Source organism: Mustela erminea, chromosome 6 (assembly GCF_009829155.1).
Source record: "Mustela erminea isolate mMusErm1 chromosome 6, mMusErm1.Pri, whole genome shotgun sequence".
NCBI lineage: Eukaryota > Metazoa > Chordata > Mammalia > Carnivora > Mustelidae > Mustela > Mustela erminea.
The window spans coordinates 36,345,580-36,361,354 of NC_045619.1; the positions used below are offsets into that span (position 1 = coordinate 36,345,580).

Genomic DNA, 15,775 nt, shown 5'->3' on the forward strand with positions numbered 1-15,775 from the left:
CTGCCTACTTGTGATCTCTGTCAGATGAATAAATGAAATCCTTTAAAAAAATAAAAATAAAAATAAATAAAAGACTTTCTAAAAGGCAATCATCCATATTGAAGGATGAAGGCAGGGAGCAAGTTATGAGAGCAGCAGGTCTAAAACCCCCTTGTCTGTCATGGGCATCCTCAGTCTTGTCAGGCACGAATTCAAAAGTAGCTACTCAATACTCTGTCATAGAAATGGTTTACACTTTTTATGCTGATGACATACAAGAGATTCAAAGCAGTGAAATTTCATTTTCTATTCAACATGGAACAAATGCCAAAAACACCACTGTTTTTAAAAGAAAAAAATACAAAGACTCTCTTAAACACAGAGATGAAGGAAGGAAACCTAGAGATCATTTCTAATGGAATATTTTAAATAAAAGACTAGATATTTGTGGCAAAGTATAGTTAGTAATTTCAAGCTACACACTGGTTTCTTTCATAGATTCTAAATCTCAAATTCACATTTTCTTTGCTTAAATCAGTACATAACCCTGTAGGAGTGGGTGACAGTATAAAACCTCCTTTCTTTAATATAAATTCGGTGACACAATTCAGCATCATTTTTTTTTCAATAGACTAACCTTCCTGTTTTAAATGAGATTTACCAAATGAATTCAGGTATACCAGTTTTTCACATCAGCTATAAATAATTGCCTCCCTCTGAAGGGCCTATTTCTGCAAATAAAAATGTCTTTTTGCCTGATTAAACTTCTTCATCATCTGAAAACTTTTCTTCTGCAAATTTGTGGTTGGAAAATTTGTCAGTAGAAGCTTACTTTGTCAAAATGAGCTCTTTTCAATGGCTTCGAGAGCCCAGTCCTATAGTTAATTATTTGGAGGAGGAGGGGAATGTCCTATTCTAAAAGAAGTACACTTGACAAAATATTTGGACCCAAGCATCCTACCTACAGACTTAAGACATCTTTTACAATTCAAGGCAGCAGGCTCAGTATTTACAATACCTTTAAAAAACCTGAAGACAGAAAGGTAGAAATAGCCAAAAGACAGTTAATAAAACAATGAGAAAGGTCCCCATATGAAAATATGTCAGCTGCCCACCCTAACCTCAACAACCACTTCTCCCAAATGGCTTTGGGATGACAACACGTCTTCTCCAAACTAAGAGAAGTGGTCAAGTCTACCAATGTAGTCTTCATAGCCACCACCCAAGTCACCTCCCATTGAAGACACAGTTTGTAGGGATATTACTTCAACACACACTGACATTATAAAAAATTAAACTACTGACTTGCCTTATTAATCCAAGAAATGCCATTAACAGAAAAGAAAGCAGGATAGGCCTGCCTTCATGGTGGAACAAATTGGAAATTCACAAAAACAAAACGTTTACTTTTCCCATAGTGTTTTCACTTACCTGCCTCTCTCATAGACTAGTTTTATAATCTAGGGTTTAAAATAGAAATTCAATAATAATATGCTTTATAACAATGTCCTAAACATAGGAATCGAACCCAGCTAAGAGATGAAAGCCAAGACAAACAACAAGGCTGTGGTCTGCATCCTTTCAGTCTCTTAATAGAATACTTATAAGCAATTCAAAAAAGAAAACAAAATTTCATAAGACACAGCTGTAAAAAATTTCACTGAAATTACTCATCTTTCATTTAAAAAAAAAAAAAAAACCTTATTTTATAAAAACCAAACTTGTGAACTGCATTTAAAATTAATACCCAAGGAATTCCAAGAATGCAGGCTTATACGGATTGCCATTCTTCCCACTGGATTTTTAAACAATGCTGAAACATGGCTGTTTGAAATACTTCAGTACCATCACTTAACACTGTTCAAAATGTCAAGAGCCATATTGCGCCCCAGTGGCCACTCTTCAGCAAATAACACATCCTTTGAAGTTAAAATACTCCTAAATGATGCCAAGTGAGAATTTCTAGGAGAGCACAGTCAAAACTTTCCACTTCTAAAGAAATCAATAATCTGGAATCACGGTTAGGAAAAAAACACTTTCATTATCAAAACTCGTGATTTTTTTCAGTTTCAAATGTCAGTAAATTCCTTTATCCCATGGCACTGTTGTTTTATATGTTGTTCCCTAATGAAATCACAACCATAAGCCTGTAGTAAACTTGTTGGGTTTTTTGTTTTTGTTTTTGTTTTTTACCCTAATGTTTTGGTGGAATAATGACACATTTATTGTAACAAATGCCACATAAATGAAGGGTAATCATTGAAGACAAAGGGGTCTGACAAAAACATTTCACTTGACCACCACACCTAGGACACAGCTGCTATTGCAAGGGCACTGATGTATGTTTCATTAGACAAATCATGTAATTTAGTCAATCTCCCTGACAGTGACTACGTGGTGTCTTAGTCATACCCTGCCTTACTCCTATATCGTAAGATGCCTCGGCAAAGAAATCAAGAAACCAAAGCTTACATCAAATTATCATAAGCCAAACAGCACCTCCTCTACCGAATACGAAAGTACTCTTAAAACAGATACTATAGCACTGTCCTCAAGCTATGAGGCCTGTATGTACCTTTAGTAATTTCATTTAATCCCGCAACAAAATGGGATCTAAAGGTGAAGTTAGAATGTTCAGTTCTAATCTCCTTTCCACATTAATTTTTAGACCTGAGCAAATAAAGATCTCTGCCCATTTCATCTTCAAAACAATCATTTATAATTGTTCAAATTAACTACACATTAGGAAATGTCCTTAAAGAAAACAAATTACTCTAAAAACAGGAGAGCAACTTCTCATGTAGCATCTTGAAAACAACTCATTTCAGTCTTCCTACCTTCTTCAAAATTTTCCTCTGTGGATAGCCTTACTCAATTCTTTCCTATTTAGCTGTAAGGAAAAAAAAAAAAAAAAAAAAGTCCTAGTTGACCCCCAAATGGTAATCTCAAAAATTTTCTAAAAGACTGAAATGAACATTTTTACCTTTGATTCTAGGAAATCTTGAGTACAAGAGAAACTGACAAATATGATTGAAAAGTTAAACTGCCAGAGGAAGAAAAGATCAATAGAAATTTGATAGTGCTGCATCTTAATGGAATTATCTGCCTAGAAAATACAGGGGGAAAAAATCTGAGGCAAAAGTCTTCAATCCCTATGATCAGTCGAGGCGGAATAACACATCCTTGAAGTTAAAATACTCCTATGATCAATCCCTATGATCAGTCTAGTTAACTCCAAGTGTTTTCCTCCAAGGAAAACAACTGATCTGGACAAATAGGAAGGACATCATTTGGGAGAGGTACCCTATGCATACGAACACAGTGCCAGTGAGCACCAGACCAATAACATGGCCAGTCCAAGCCACCTACCATGGTGGCTCCACACGGCTGTTCTGGGAATGAAGCCAGCAGAGCCCCAATCTAAGTTTTAAAATATGAGTATTAGTCAAAATAAACATGGCTAACTGCAAGTGAAATTCTGCTAAAGGACAGTCTATCAGCATTTTTACAAGTCTATCATCAGACTCCCAGATTCAAATACTTTACAACACCAGCTACAATACAGGTCGGACAAGGACAGAAAGGTAGAGATGCTTTGTTGACAAGGATGACCAGCTGGTGTTTGTATCATGCATCACATACGTGAGATGCGTACGTTTAGGAGTATTCATAATTAGTGAATTATTGAGTGGACTCATTTATTCCTCAGAAGTACATACAAACCAAATCTTCAAAAAAGCCATCTAGCATTGTACACAATTACACCTGTAATTATTCAAAATATTATGCTTTTTTCGTCCTACGAAAAACAGAAAGCACACAATTCCTGGTTATATGCCTCTCCCCTTTTTTTCAACCAGGCTCTAAACGAGGACTGCTATTCATAGAAGAGGGGTCTTAACATTCAACAACCCATTTGTCCTTCCCATCAAGGCTGCCACACGTGTCACTTTTGTGAAGCCATTTAAGTAGGTACACAAAGCTGTTGTAATATTTAGCTTATAAGAGAAAACCAAAAAATTTAAAAGGTAAATGTTACTGTGTTAAAAGCCTATTAAGTGAAAATAATAGTGTTGAAAGGTTTGTCATTTTTCAGAGTGACAAGGGTAAACTTTGTCTTTTCCTAATATTATGAAGGGCCTATTCCTGAGGAATGTACCCTTTGCTTATGATAAACAGCAGTAACATCATGGGCATTTTAAATAAGTGTTTTTAATGTACAAAACAGCAACAGAGAGAGATTCAGAAGACGAACTGTACTCCTAACTCATGTTGGAATAATCCAAAAGGTTCTAGCTATTTCAGAATTATAGCTTCGAGGAATTCAGTGTTCCCGCAGGGGCACGTTAGCCCTAAAAAACTAAACAGAGAATACCAATGTAAACTAATAATATAACCCCCCAAAAAAACTATACATACGTAGTATTATTATAATATATACATTATACACACACACACACACACACACACATACATATATAAAGACAACTAAGAGACAGATGGCTGGCAAGCCATAATTTTCCCAATGGCATTTATACATGTCCATTCAGTGCTTGTATCTGGGTCATTCGCTAGGATAAGCCCCATGTGACAGGCTCACTGAAAGTAAGGCAAAGTAGTCCATACTGGCTTCACCTAATTTTAATTTACTATTAAGAGATGTACTTGTTCAAGCAGCAAAATGAACCTGTTCTGCATAGATCTGACTAAACTTTGTCAGAAAGTAAAAGATCATATTAAAATATTAAATATAAAATTATATTATATATATTACATATAATATATATATTATAATATTATAATATATTAAAATATATAAACTATAAACTGTAACCACTTGCATATTTTCCAATGTATCATAAACTTGGAAGGAAATTGGTCAAATAGCACCCTTGTACACAGTAACTTCTTCCAATAAAGACCTGAGGGGACAACCCTGGATACAAAACAAACTTCTTCCTTCTATACTTGATCTTAGAGCAATGCTTCCTAAACAGGATTTTACTAAATACCAAGCATGACTTCAATGGTTGAACATACTAGAACTATAAGGTAACAACCCCAGATTGGTCCACTGCAAGTCCATTAAAGAAAATCTTAGAGGGAAGTTAACAGAGTGATTGATCATTTCATAAGGGATTCTTACCATACCAGCTCAAAACCCAAACAGATAGTCACTTCAAAAGGTCAACTAGAAGGAATAGTTGAATATCTTTAAGAAAAAATGGTTTAAAAAAAAAAAAGTTATCATGCCTTAAATCTTCCATTCCTTCATCTTAAATGCTGTTAGTCAAAATCTTTATGACTTTGAATTAACTCATGTCTCTATAAAATCAGATTTATATTTATATCCAAGTGAATAACTAAATTAGGAACACGCTATTAAGAGTTTGGGGTAGTTTTGATGCAAAAATAGAAATTTTGGCTGTGGAATTGCTCCTCCAAATTTCACACAATTATTGCACAATGAGATAGCTAAGAAACCCAAAGGTCATGTTAATGATCAAGGTTAGGTTGAACAAATGCAAAATGGGCAAAAAGGAAAACAATTTTCAAAGCAGCCACAAACCCACTTCCCACTTCCCAAAACTCAAATTATCTTTTTTTAAGTAATGCATTTTATTCACCCAAGAATAAAAATATGTATTAGCTGATTATCTTTTTACTTGTTATACATCTTAAAGGGCTTGCCATCAATTAGGTGATATGTGCAAAAAGAATTCAGACTACAAAACAATAGATATGGCATCCTTCTGCTACTCTGAAGTAAACGGACTCCTCTTTTATCTCAATGCAAAACTTCTAATAGTACTTTTAAAGCAGACATGGTGAAAATGATGCAATGTTATCCTCAATAAATATATAAGAGAGCAGAGAACTTGGGATCAGCAAGTTTTTTTTCCACTGACCTAAACACCAAATTTCTCCAGAAAATGAGATTGTCCTTCAAGATGTCACATTCATGATGACTTAGAATTTGGCAAAGGCTGTTTATTTATCATTCCAACTGGACTCTAACCACAATTTAAGATTCAATACAATCATGACTAGACTGAAGGCAAAGGGATGAAGAGGGGGATGAAGCTGAAACTATATATGCTTTTTCATCAGATACGATGAATTCTACTCTTCTGTTTGTTTCATCACATCCTAGCCTTATTCTTAAGTTTAGCATTAAGACACTTGTAAAATATTAAGTTTTACCATAAGGAAATCGATTTTGCTACAAAAAAGTTTCAGATTACCACTTAATCTCAACCAAGCTACATCAAACAGTGGAAGAAATCATATATGTAGTTTACAAAGTAAACTTGATCACTATATTTAAAAGAAATGATAACTTTGAGAAGTACCACAGCAATAATGTTTAAGCTGAAGCAATATAAAGCCCTCCTACAGCGAATGCCAGATTCTTCAGCGAAAATGCAGAGTCTTGATTTAGTTAAGCAAGTCAAGCATAAGAGCCATCTCCCTCCTTGTGAGCTGCTCCCAGCCCTGGCCTCTCTCCTTCTAGAACTCTATTTCACAAAGTTCTTGGCGGGGGCAGGGGGAGTGAGCACAGTGGAATCCACAGATGCCGTTTACACAACGTTTTAAACTTGAGTCTTTGTAGTCTGAAATGGAGCAGTGGAAGTAAACACATTCTCATCATCCTACAGTTTCCACTTGACTCCCCAGCTCTCTCCCCGCTCCACAGACCAGTGAGTTAGAGGAGGCAGATAAAAAGTATATCCGAAAAGCCACAATTTACAGAGCACCTTGGCACTGTGCACGCTATGCAGACATCCAGCAAGTTCCACGCTGCTACTAAAAGGTGTTTCAGAATTTCTAGGATACATAAAAACTAAGTTTGATTCTGTTAAGACTGCACACTCTTAAGAGTATAGGACTGCATATGCAGTTCTGCTACTAAGAAACTTAGACTAACATACACTTCCATGTTGTGGCCAAGGGCAATTTATATTTACAGGCTCTTAACATCACAATGGTAATATAAAGTCTATATATCATATATTGAGCAAGCCCACCATCAAAGCACAACTAATTTATCCCCTCACTCACACTGTTCTCCCCATGTTATAAAGTCCTAACACTACTGACCGATGATTAAAGAACACATAATAATTAAATCTACAGAAAAAGTGTACACACAAATTTAGTTTAGTTCAAGTATTCATATTTTACAGGATGCTTTCTTCTGAAATATAATTTTTAAAGAACTGAACAGCAATAAAGGATAGCATACACTGGGAACGCCTGACTTATCACAGTATTCTACAATACTTACTGTACTACAGCAAGCTACTTTTTTTCCCAAACTCTTTATTCTTAGTTTAAATGACTACTTTTCAAACTGTCCCCAACAGAACCAAGAACTACCCAGATCCATCCCTGAGCTCATTTTAGTGAAAAGTCGCCCATCTTTGGAAGGAAGAGCTGTTTCTTCCCACTCCTTTTTCTTCCCTGTCAAGCGCCTTTTTTTCCCCATTCCCTAGAAGAGCAGGTGCACAGTAACACAGAAATGGAAAGAACAGAGCAGCTCACCTCACCTCACTCTTACACAAAGACCATTTATTTCTCAGACCATGTATCATAATTGCTAGATCTATACACTGCTTAAAAGTTAAGGAAAAGTTTATGTCTAGCAGTGGCTTCCTTATCAACCAGTCTCTGACAGACACTACATAAAATGCATTAAGAAGAGTTTGCTTTATTTCATTGCACCTATTATCAGGGGATTTCATAACAAACATGTGGGTGTAAACTTAGATTCACGGATTTCAAGCATATATCCATGAACATGCTTTTAGCCAGAGAGTGGGCACACCAGAGAATACAGAACATGGCTAAGTACCACCCAGAGAAGATTCTGCCTTCACTTGCCCTCACTATAAACCACTTTGCTTAAGTTCACTCTCTGCCTTGCCTTGACCCTGGGGATCCATTCGCTTTCCATAGCCCAGAGAGGCTGCTGAAAAGCTGTCAAAGTAAATCTGTGCTCACTTTTTGGATGGTTTAATTTCAATGGAGCATGAAACACCCCAGGACGGTTAATAAGTTTAGCCAGGCGTGTTGTTCTCCCTAATATATTTTAATTATGCATCTGTTTTAATTGTAATCAGATTAAGTCACCGGAAAGGCACAAATTGGAATTTTCCCTAATGGCTATTGGAGCTTTTCATCAGTTTCTAAACACTAACAACATTTAAAAAATAGGTAGAGACACGAGCACAAGTGTGACATTTTCCAGAAATCGATGCAGTTTCTTTGACAACACAGTTCAGGTCTCATTAGCCACCCAAACTAGCCCAAATGCAGAAGACAACTTCAGTCTCTAGGGGCGTCTTCTTCCCCAATTAGCACAAAAGAACCGCTAACGTCTAATGTAAAACTCCCAAAAAGAAATGAAAGCCCAGGCTTTTATAAAGCGCTACTCCATCGATTGGTGAGCCAGGCGGGGGGGAGCCGGAGAGCCCATCAGCAGCATTATCTGTAAGTACCGTAGACGTCCAACGGGAAAGTTGCAGCTGAGTACGATTCTCTCCTTCCACTATTTGATAACTGTCAAAGGTGTGGCTTTTTCCCCGGGAAATAAAAGTGTCCCATCAATAAAAGGAAGCGCTACAGGGAAGATCTATTAAGAGGAGGGGAGCGGCTTCCTTCCAGCCCAGACGTAAAATCGCTCAGTGTGCACCAACAAAGACCTAAGACATTTTTTTCCCCATTTAATATGATCATTAACAGTTCCCCAAATTGCTGCGATTTCCGATAAGAAACTTAAGCGTTCGCCAGCAGCCAATAAGCAAGAGAAAGAACCTGCTGCAAACTAGGAACCCAAACTCCTTCAGACCGCCCAGCGCGCTCGCTTCCCCGGTGTTTGCCCTGGGTGCTGTTTACGCGTCTCCTAAACCTTCAGGTGCTGGACCAGTTCCTCCAAGACGCACTTCAGTCTTAAAGCGGGAAGCTTCTGAGCCACCGCGGAGTCCCCACGCTGCCCGCCGACCCCTTACCTGTCATCATAGCAGAAATCCGCACTCAAGGTGTTGAGATACAAGGCGAGCCCCAGAGCGCTGCTCACCAACTCTGCAATCATCTCTCCACCGCCTTCCCTCCGGCTCGGCTCCCAGCGCGAGGGCAGCAGCGGCAACAAAAAACAGAAGCATCAATCCCCACCTTCCGCCGCCTTCTCCTCCCAGCTTCACTTTTTCCTAGCTCCCCACCCTCTTGTCCCTCCCTTCCTCCCTCGGGTCCTTGCCGTCCACCGCTCTCCTCCTCCTCCTCGCGCCCGTCTCCGCGGCCGCTGCGTCCTCTCTGGGTGCGGGCTCACACCACGCTCCCCATGCCGGGCGCCCGCGAGCGGCTGGCGTCTTTCGGGCTTCGCGCCCCCCGGCGGATGCACAGGGCTGGTCCTTCGCGCGGCTCGCGGCCCCCACCCTAACCCATGGCAGTTCGGGGCGCCCTAGGTGAGGAGTGGGACTCGGAGGAGGTGGAAGAATGCGGGATGGGGGCAGAGGGACCGGACCCAGCAGGGTTCTGGGACCAGCTGGAGGAAGAGAGAGAAAGAGGGGCGGGTAGGAGGGACAAGGCGAACCGCCTCCCCTCGCCGCCTCCCGGGCGCACGGCTCCGGTGCTGCTCTGGCTGACTCCGGCCGCCACAGCGGCTGCCGCTCATTCACTCTTTATTAGCTCCCTCCCTGCCCCAGCCCCTTCTCCAGTGAAGTGAGGAGCGGCGGCTGGAGACTCCCGAAGCTCCCGCGTGGGGTTCTCGGCGCGGCCCCCCGCGCCTGCGTGGCCGCCCTCCATCCCGGCTTTGCCCGGCCCCTTTCTCCACCCAGATCCTCCCCCCCGAGGCTCCTCCCACACTACCCCCTGGCTTGAGGCTCCGCCTAGCTCCCAGAGGCCCGAGGCTCCTCCTACCCACCTCCCGCCCTCCTCTTGTTTCTTTCACCTTCGATTTCACTCTGGAAAGCCCTCGGGACCCAAGGGCAACCGCTGGAAGACAGCCCAGGGGGGTAGCTGGAGGGCGCCCTGGGAGGAGGAGCTGGAAGAGAATCGACACCGCGGAGGACACGGTCGCTCGCGCCGCTGCTGCCTGGCTGCGCCTGGCACGGACTCAGCCCCAGCGCTGCGCGTGCCAAGCGCTGCCAGGCGTAAGTCCGGTCAGCTGGAGGGACTTCTGGGGACCGGGAGAAGAAGAACAGGTTTGGCGAGGGCTGCAGCCTCACTTGCCACCAACACCGACGCGACCTTGCATACACGCTCACACGGTGCGAGCCGAAAAGGGAGGGGGTACTGGTGAGCTTGAGGGGCATCTCAGGAGGAGAGATTGCAGCTCCGAGTCTACCGCCGTCCCAAATGTCAATAGAAAGATGAATGGGAGAGGAAAATGGTCCCGCAGTCAGGTTAAAAAGAAGGGACCCCAAAAGAAGGAAGAAACACATACACACACGCCGCAGCTGCGGGGGCCTTTCGCGGTTTCAGGGGGACTTTCAGGCTGACTCTGGAAACATTAGAGAAGAGACGCCTCTGCAGCCCAGCAGCGCAGCGCTATCCTCAAAACCTAGGAAGGCGGGAAGCTAATGCCGTTTCCTTTCCGCCCGGATGCAGGACTGGATGGAAGGCGTCCAACCTGATAAATTATGGTGTAGAAGAATGGCCTGCGTAGACGAGCTCTGGGTACTAAAGTTGCGAGACCAAAGAGGACAGCGGGCTGCCTGCCACACCTCCGCCTGGCTTGGCCCCCTTCTGGCTGGGCGACGCGCGCCGTGGGACCACGATGAGCACTACTGCAGCGCCCCCTGCTGCACGGCAACCACAATGCTTGGAAAACAGACCTGTAGAGGGCGGACCAACCCCGCCCCCCGCCCCTCCGCCCTCCGAGGGAAGCACCTAACTGGGGAGCTTTCCAGGACTCTGGCAAGAAATCGAATCTCCTGGATGTCTGGCAGTGGCCTGAAAAGTAGATACGGTGGTTTGGGGCTCAGCGAAACACAGCTCCATCTTTTCCTGATTTCACGAAAAAAAATCTGTGTAGACACAGATGAAATGATGAATATTTATTATACCTATTTTGCCAGGCACGACAGACACATTTTTGTTCCCTGAGACAAACATACGGGAGCATACGGAAAACAAAGCTGTAGCTTTAAAGGCAGAGACTGATCTTTTACCTTTTTATTGTAACTCCATAACCTCTGCTTACTGTTGAAAGTTTAAAAAATCCTGTTAGTTGACCCATCAAGTGCCTTGGTATCTGTATCCCTCCACTGCATTTACATGTTAATATTGGAACCTAAAAGGAACCTACGTGTAATAGAAGTGATCATTTTTATTTATTTATTATTATTATTATTCCCTCCAACTTTCTCTTATCCTTTTAATTGTTAACTAAAACCTAGATATATACCTCCAAAATATAGACTCTGACATCCACACTACTCCAACACTAGTCCGAACTGCCTTCACTTCCTGCATGGACTAATGCAGTACCTTTCTAAATGGTTTTATTTGTATTCCTGCTACTCTCTGCTCCCCACAGTCTTAACTTCAGGCATCAGACAGAAGATTCTTTGGAAAACCTACACTCTCTTTACTTTAAAATGTTCAATGATTTCCTGATGCACATCAAATAAAACTCTTGATTCTTACCATGGTCAGCCAAGCCCTCATTTGGCCCTGATCCCTCCTCTCCCCTGACCATGTCAGCAACAGACATCCTCCTTGTCTGATACTTACCACTTTTTTCTCTTTCCTCATAGGATGCCTTCTCAGACCTTCTCTAGCTCCTTCTCGGCATTCTGATCTTAACTTAAATGTTCTCAACGAAGAGACTTTCCCAGCTCACACTAGCATTGTACCAGGAACCCTACCAGAATGGCAGCTCCAAGAGAGCAGGAGCCTTATCAGCCTGGTTTTCCACATCATACCCAGAGCCTGTAACATCTGGACAGGTAGAAGAAACTAAAACAAAACAACACAAAATGTTGACAAGAAATGAACAAATAAACATGCTTAGCAGAAACTTGATAGCAGTTGAAAATCCACAAATTTTCATTATGAGAGAATAAGGTAAGCTGTTTTGTTGTCCATGTCAAATAATGAAGAATTAGCACAGGAGAGGGGGAAGAAGTAGGTTAAAAATTCTTAAGATGCACCAGCTCTTCAGGAAAACCTGTGGTAAGTCACACACAGACAGCTCTCTTCAATAATTAAGAGGACTCAGAGACATGAAGGTAGTAGAGAGGTTTGGGTTCAGCGTGCTAAAAGCTTATGCGCATTTCTAGAGCTGTCTTCACTTCGAGGCTCCAACAGTTTTAAATAAATATTTTCCACACACATTCCCCCCCCCCCCATCACCACCTCCTCCTTTTCTCCTCTCCCTACCCTCAACTCCTGGAGATTGGGAGCTTCGGAGATGGTGAGAAATGTACCATTTTGCTCTCCCTGATGAATGAAAGGCTGAAAAACCATCTGTGTTGCTTTTAACAAATTTTTCTATTTTAATTTAATGTGAGTCTCAATATTCTTCCAATGCATTAAACCTTGGTTACTTTCAGACTTCTCTCCAAGGATTGAGAAGCATCCAATGTCTGCCTTTTCCACCTCCCTTGAACACCAATGGGGGAGAGCAGAATCAGTTAAAAGATGTCATCGCTATCTTTGGAGACCATTTCAAATCTGGGGACATTGCTTTTTAGCTTATTAAAGTGTACTCACTCATGGTGAGCTCACTACCTCAGTTCTGAATATATTCTACTTAAAGCTACTGTTGCTCTCCACAGATGAAGGAAATGAGGCTGGTTGGCTTGACTTTCCTACCTTAGACACGAGACTGGCCAAAAAAGTGCTAAGCCCTTATTTTCCCAGAGTAGGTTCCACACATCTGCTACCTCACCACTTCCTCAATGAATTCTTTTTTATAGTCTCCCTGACCTACCCTGCATTTGTTCTGCATTCCCAGGTCTTTGTTGTATAATTCATACCTTTGCAGTGCCAGGTCCTAGGGGGAAAGATTTCCTTATTTGCCTAAGACATTTTTAGTTTATTGTGCAATACTATCTTCCCTTTGGGTGTTGCATAAATATTAACTAAAAATCCACATCTGGTCTTAGTCTTCATTTCTATTTGTCCTAATATAACTTCTCTTTGAACAATTCATTTGGAAAGTGTGCCAAGGGTGAAATGTGGCACATAAATTCTCCTGCCTGCATAGAATGCCTTTTAAAGTGCCCACAGATTTGGTTATTTATGAACAGAAGATTTGCACCTCTTCCTTGCTCTCTCAATTCTAAAATTGTACCAGGCCAAAGTAATTACAAGCTCCCATATGTTTTGTGAAAAAGGTATCCAAGAATCTCCTGCTAAAATCTTAACAGATTGACTAGGAAGCAGAAAAACACTAGCCCAGCAGGTGAAACTGCCTCTTTAGGGAGGTCAGAACAGAGCTCTCTGCTGGGGGAATCATAAGCTCTGGGCTTTACTCAGGAAATAACCCTGCAGGAGAAAAACAGCAGAGCGTGGATGAAATGTGGGTCAGGGAGCTGAAAGAGGCACGCGCGCTGCTTGGTTAACTAATGACAGCGAAAGCATTGGCTACACATGCGACATTGAGATGTTCCCAGCATACCATAAAATGCTGCCCCCGGACACTGCAATATGTAACATCGCTTTGTCCCCAGACTTGTGATCCATTAGGAATATAATTAGGACAATACAGCCGCAGAAACAGATCCTGTCACCTCTGTCACCAACCCGGGGCTGTTAAGAACCAGCTGCTCTGAAAATAATGATCACTTTAAAAAAAACTCTCGCAGGCTCCCAGCTTGTGGTTCAGAGGATATGGGGGCAGGGGAGGGGAGGGGAGGAGGAGGAGGAGGAGGAGGAGGAGTGTAGAAATAACATGTTAATAACCAGATATGGGTAAATTGCAGAGATGTTCAGGCTAATGATAGAATTCAGAAACTCAGTCAAGAAAGCCAGGACAACCCCGATCATAGACTCTCTCTCAATACATTCACATGCACTGGTGTAAACAGTGATCAAAAATTCTAACAGCTTGAAAAAATTGCACAGACTCTTGGGTAACAGAGTTTTGATAAACCTCAGATTCTGTAAAATAAAAGAAAAAGAGGAAAGAGAAGACTAGTTTTGATGTGAGCATTCAGTAAACCAGTTACCCAGGAAGGTTGCCCTGGTACTCACCCCAGCATGGACCCTTTAAACCTGCCCAGTCTGCCAGAGCTTTCTGCAAAGGTGGCTTTATATCTGTAATGTCCAACAGAGCAGCCATCAGCTCCATGTGGCTAGTTAGCATTTAAAATGTGGCCAGTATAACTGAGGAACTGAATTTTAAATTTAAATTTGAAATGAATTTAAATTTGCATGGGGACATTGGCTAGTGGCTACTTAACAAGAGAATGCTTATCAAAGCCATTGTCTGTTCTTTGCACCAGTGACAGCTTTAGTTCTGAACCTTTTGTGCGGGACTGCTCCACACCCACACATGGCTTGCCTTTATTTCTAAAATAAGGCATCGAACACTTTTTGGGCGTTAGGCATTTCACTGAGGATGCTATGTTTAAGTTCTCATTTAATCCTTACAACTGCCCTGGGAGGTAGGTAGCATTACTGTCCCTGTGTTACAGATTAGGATGTAGAGGCCTGGAGAGGTTTAGTAAATTGTTCATAGTCCGGAAGCCTCTAGTGGTGGATCTGACATTGGAACGTCTGTCTTTTAACTCCAGAAGTCTATGCTTTAACAACCATTAAAGCTATGCTTTAATGAAAATGAAAGAAGGCTATGCTTTAACCAACCAACATCAGTCCAGTGTTCCTTCTGCTGTCAGAACACCACATCCCCACTAGGGTCTATTTCAGGAGAAGGAACTCCTGGCTATTGCCACGGTGCTCTGACTAAATTCATCTTCTTCCTCTTCTACCCTCCCTCAGATGAGTAGGGATAAAATGCTTTAAAATTTCCCTTATCAACCACTTTCCAATTTTTTCCCCCAAACCTGCTATCAAAACCTGCAGACTCCACAGACTATATACTAGAAACCCTTCCCTATAAAATCACATATATATCTTTTTAAGATTTTGTTCATTTATTTGACAGACAGAGATCACAAGTAGGCAGCGAGTCAGGGCGGGGGGGAGCGAAGCAGGCTCCCTGCTGAGCGCTGAGCGGAGAGCCCTATGGGGCTCGATCCCAGGACCCTGGGATCATGATCTGAGCTGAAGGCAGAGGCTTTAACCCACTGAGCCACCCAGGTGCCCCAACACTTCAACTTCACATATATTTTTAAAAATAGATTTATTCAGGGGTACCTGGGTAGCTCAGTTCTGGCTGAGCTTCTGACTCTTAGTTCTGACTCAGGTTGCAGTCTGGGGTTCCTGGGACCCAGCCCCATGTCCCTGCGCACATACATTCTCTCTATATTAAATAAATAAATAAATCTTCTAAAAAGATGTATTCAAATCATGTATAGACATTTTTTCTAACATAATCCCCATCGTGTGTTACAAAAATAGCTGAGATAAGGAACATAACCCAGACTCCAGCAAAGTAATGAAAGTATTAGTGCAAATCACAATTTGGAAAAACCAAATAAAGCATTTATAATTGACTTAATATTATCATATTAAAAACCCCGCTACAAATTTGCACCTCATAAAGCATTTTTAATCCATTCATTATTGCTGTCAAATGACTAGAAAGTCTATTTGGAGTTTGGTCTATTAATCTAATAATATATGATAGGAAGCCAGTGTATTTAAAACTTTTGCAATAGATTTA

At 41.6% G+C, this 15,775-nt stretch overlaps 2 protein-coding genes across 6 annotated transcripts in view; one reads left to right on the top strand and one right to left on the bottom strand.

Annotated features, from left to right (window-relative positions):
* The window catches only part of TMTC2 (transmembrane O-mannosyltransferase targeting cadherins 2), a 437,531-nt gene extending 427,822 nt beyond the window's left edge, over positions 1–9,709 (bottom strand). For 4 of the 5 annotated variants that reach the window (XM_032346873.1, XM_032346875.1, XM_032346874.1 and 1 more), the window contains exon 1: positions 8,991–9,709. In XM_032346873.1, coding sequence (XP_032202764.1) covers positions 8,991–9,073 — 83 coding nt within the window. In that variant the 5' untranslated portion in view covers positions 9,074–9,709. The remainder of the gene's footprint in view (positions 1–8,990) is intronic. The other variant, XM_032346877.1, reaches the window with a different exon arrangement.
* Positions 9,422–13,061, top strand: LOC116593459. Its single transcript, XM_032347732.1, has 3 exons — positions 9,422–9,618; positions 9,701–10,247; positions 10,588–13,061. The coding sequence occupies exons 1-3, from the start codon at positions 9,422–9,424 to the stop codon at positions 11,083–11,085; spliced, it is 1,242 nt and encodes a 413-aa protein (XP_032203623.1). The 3' UTR covers positions 11,086–13,061.
* The last annotated feature ends 2,714 nt before the right edge of the window (positions 13,062–15,775 follow it).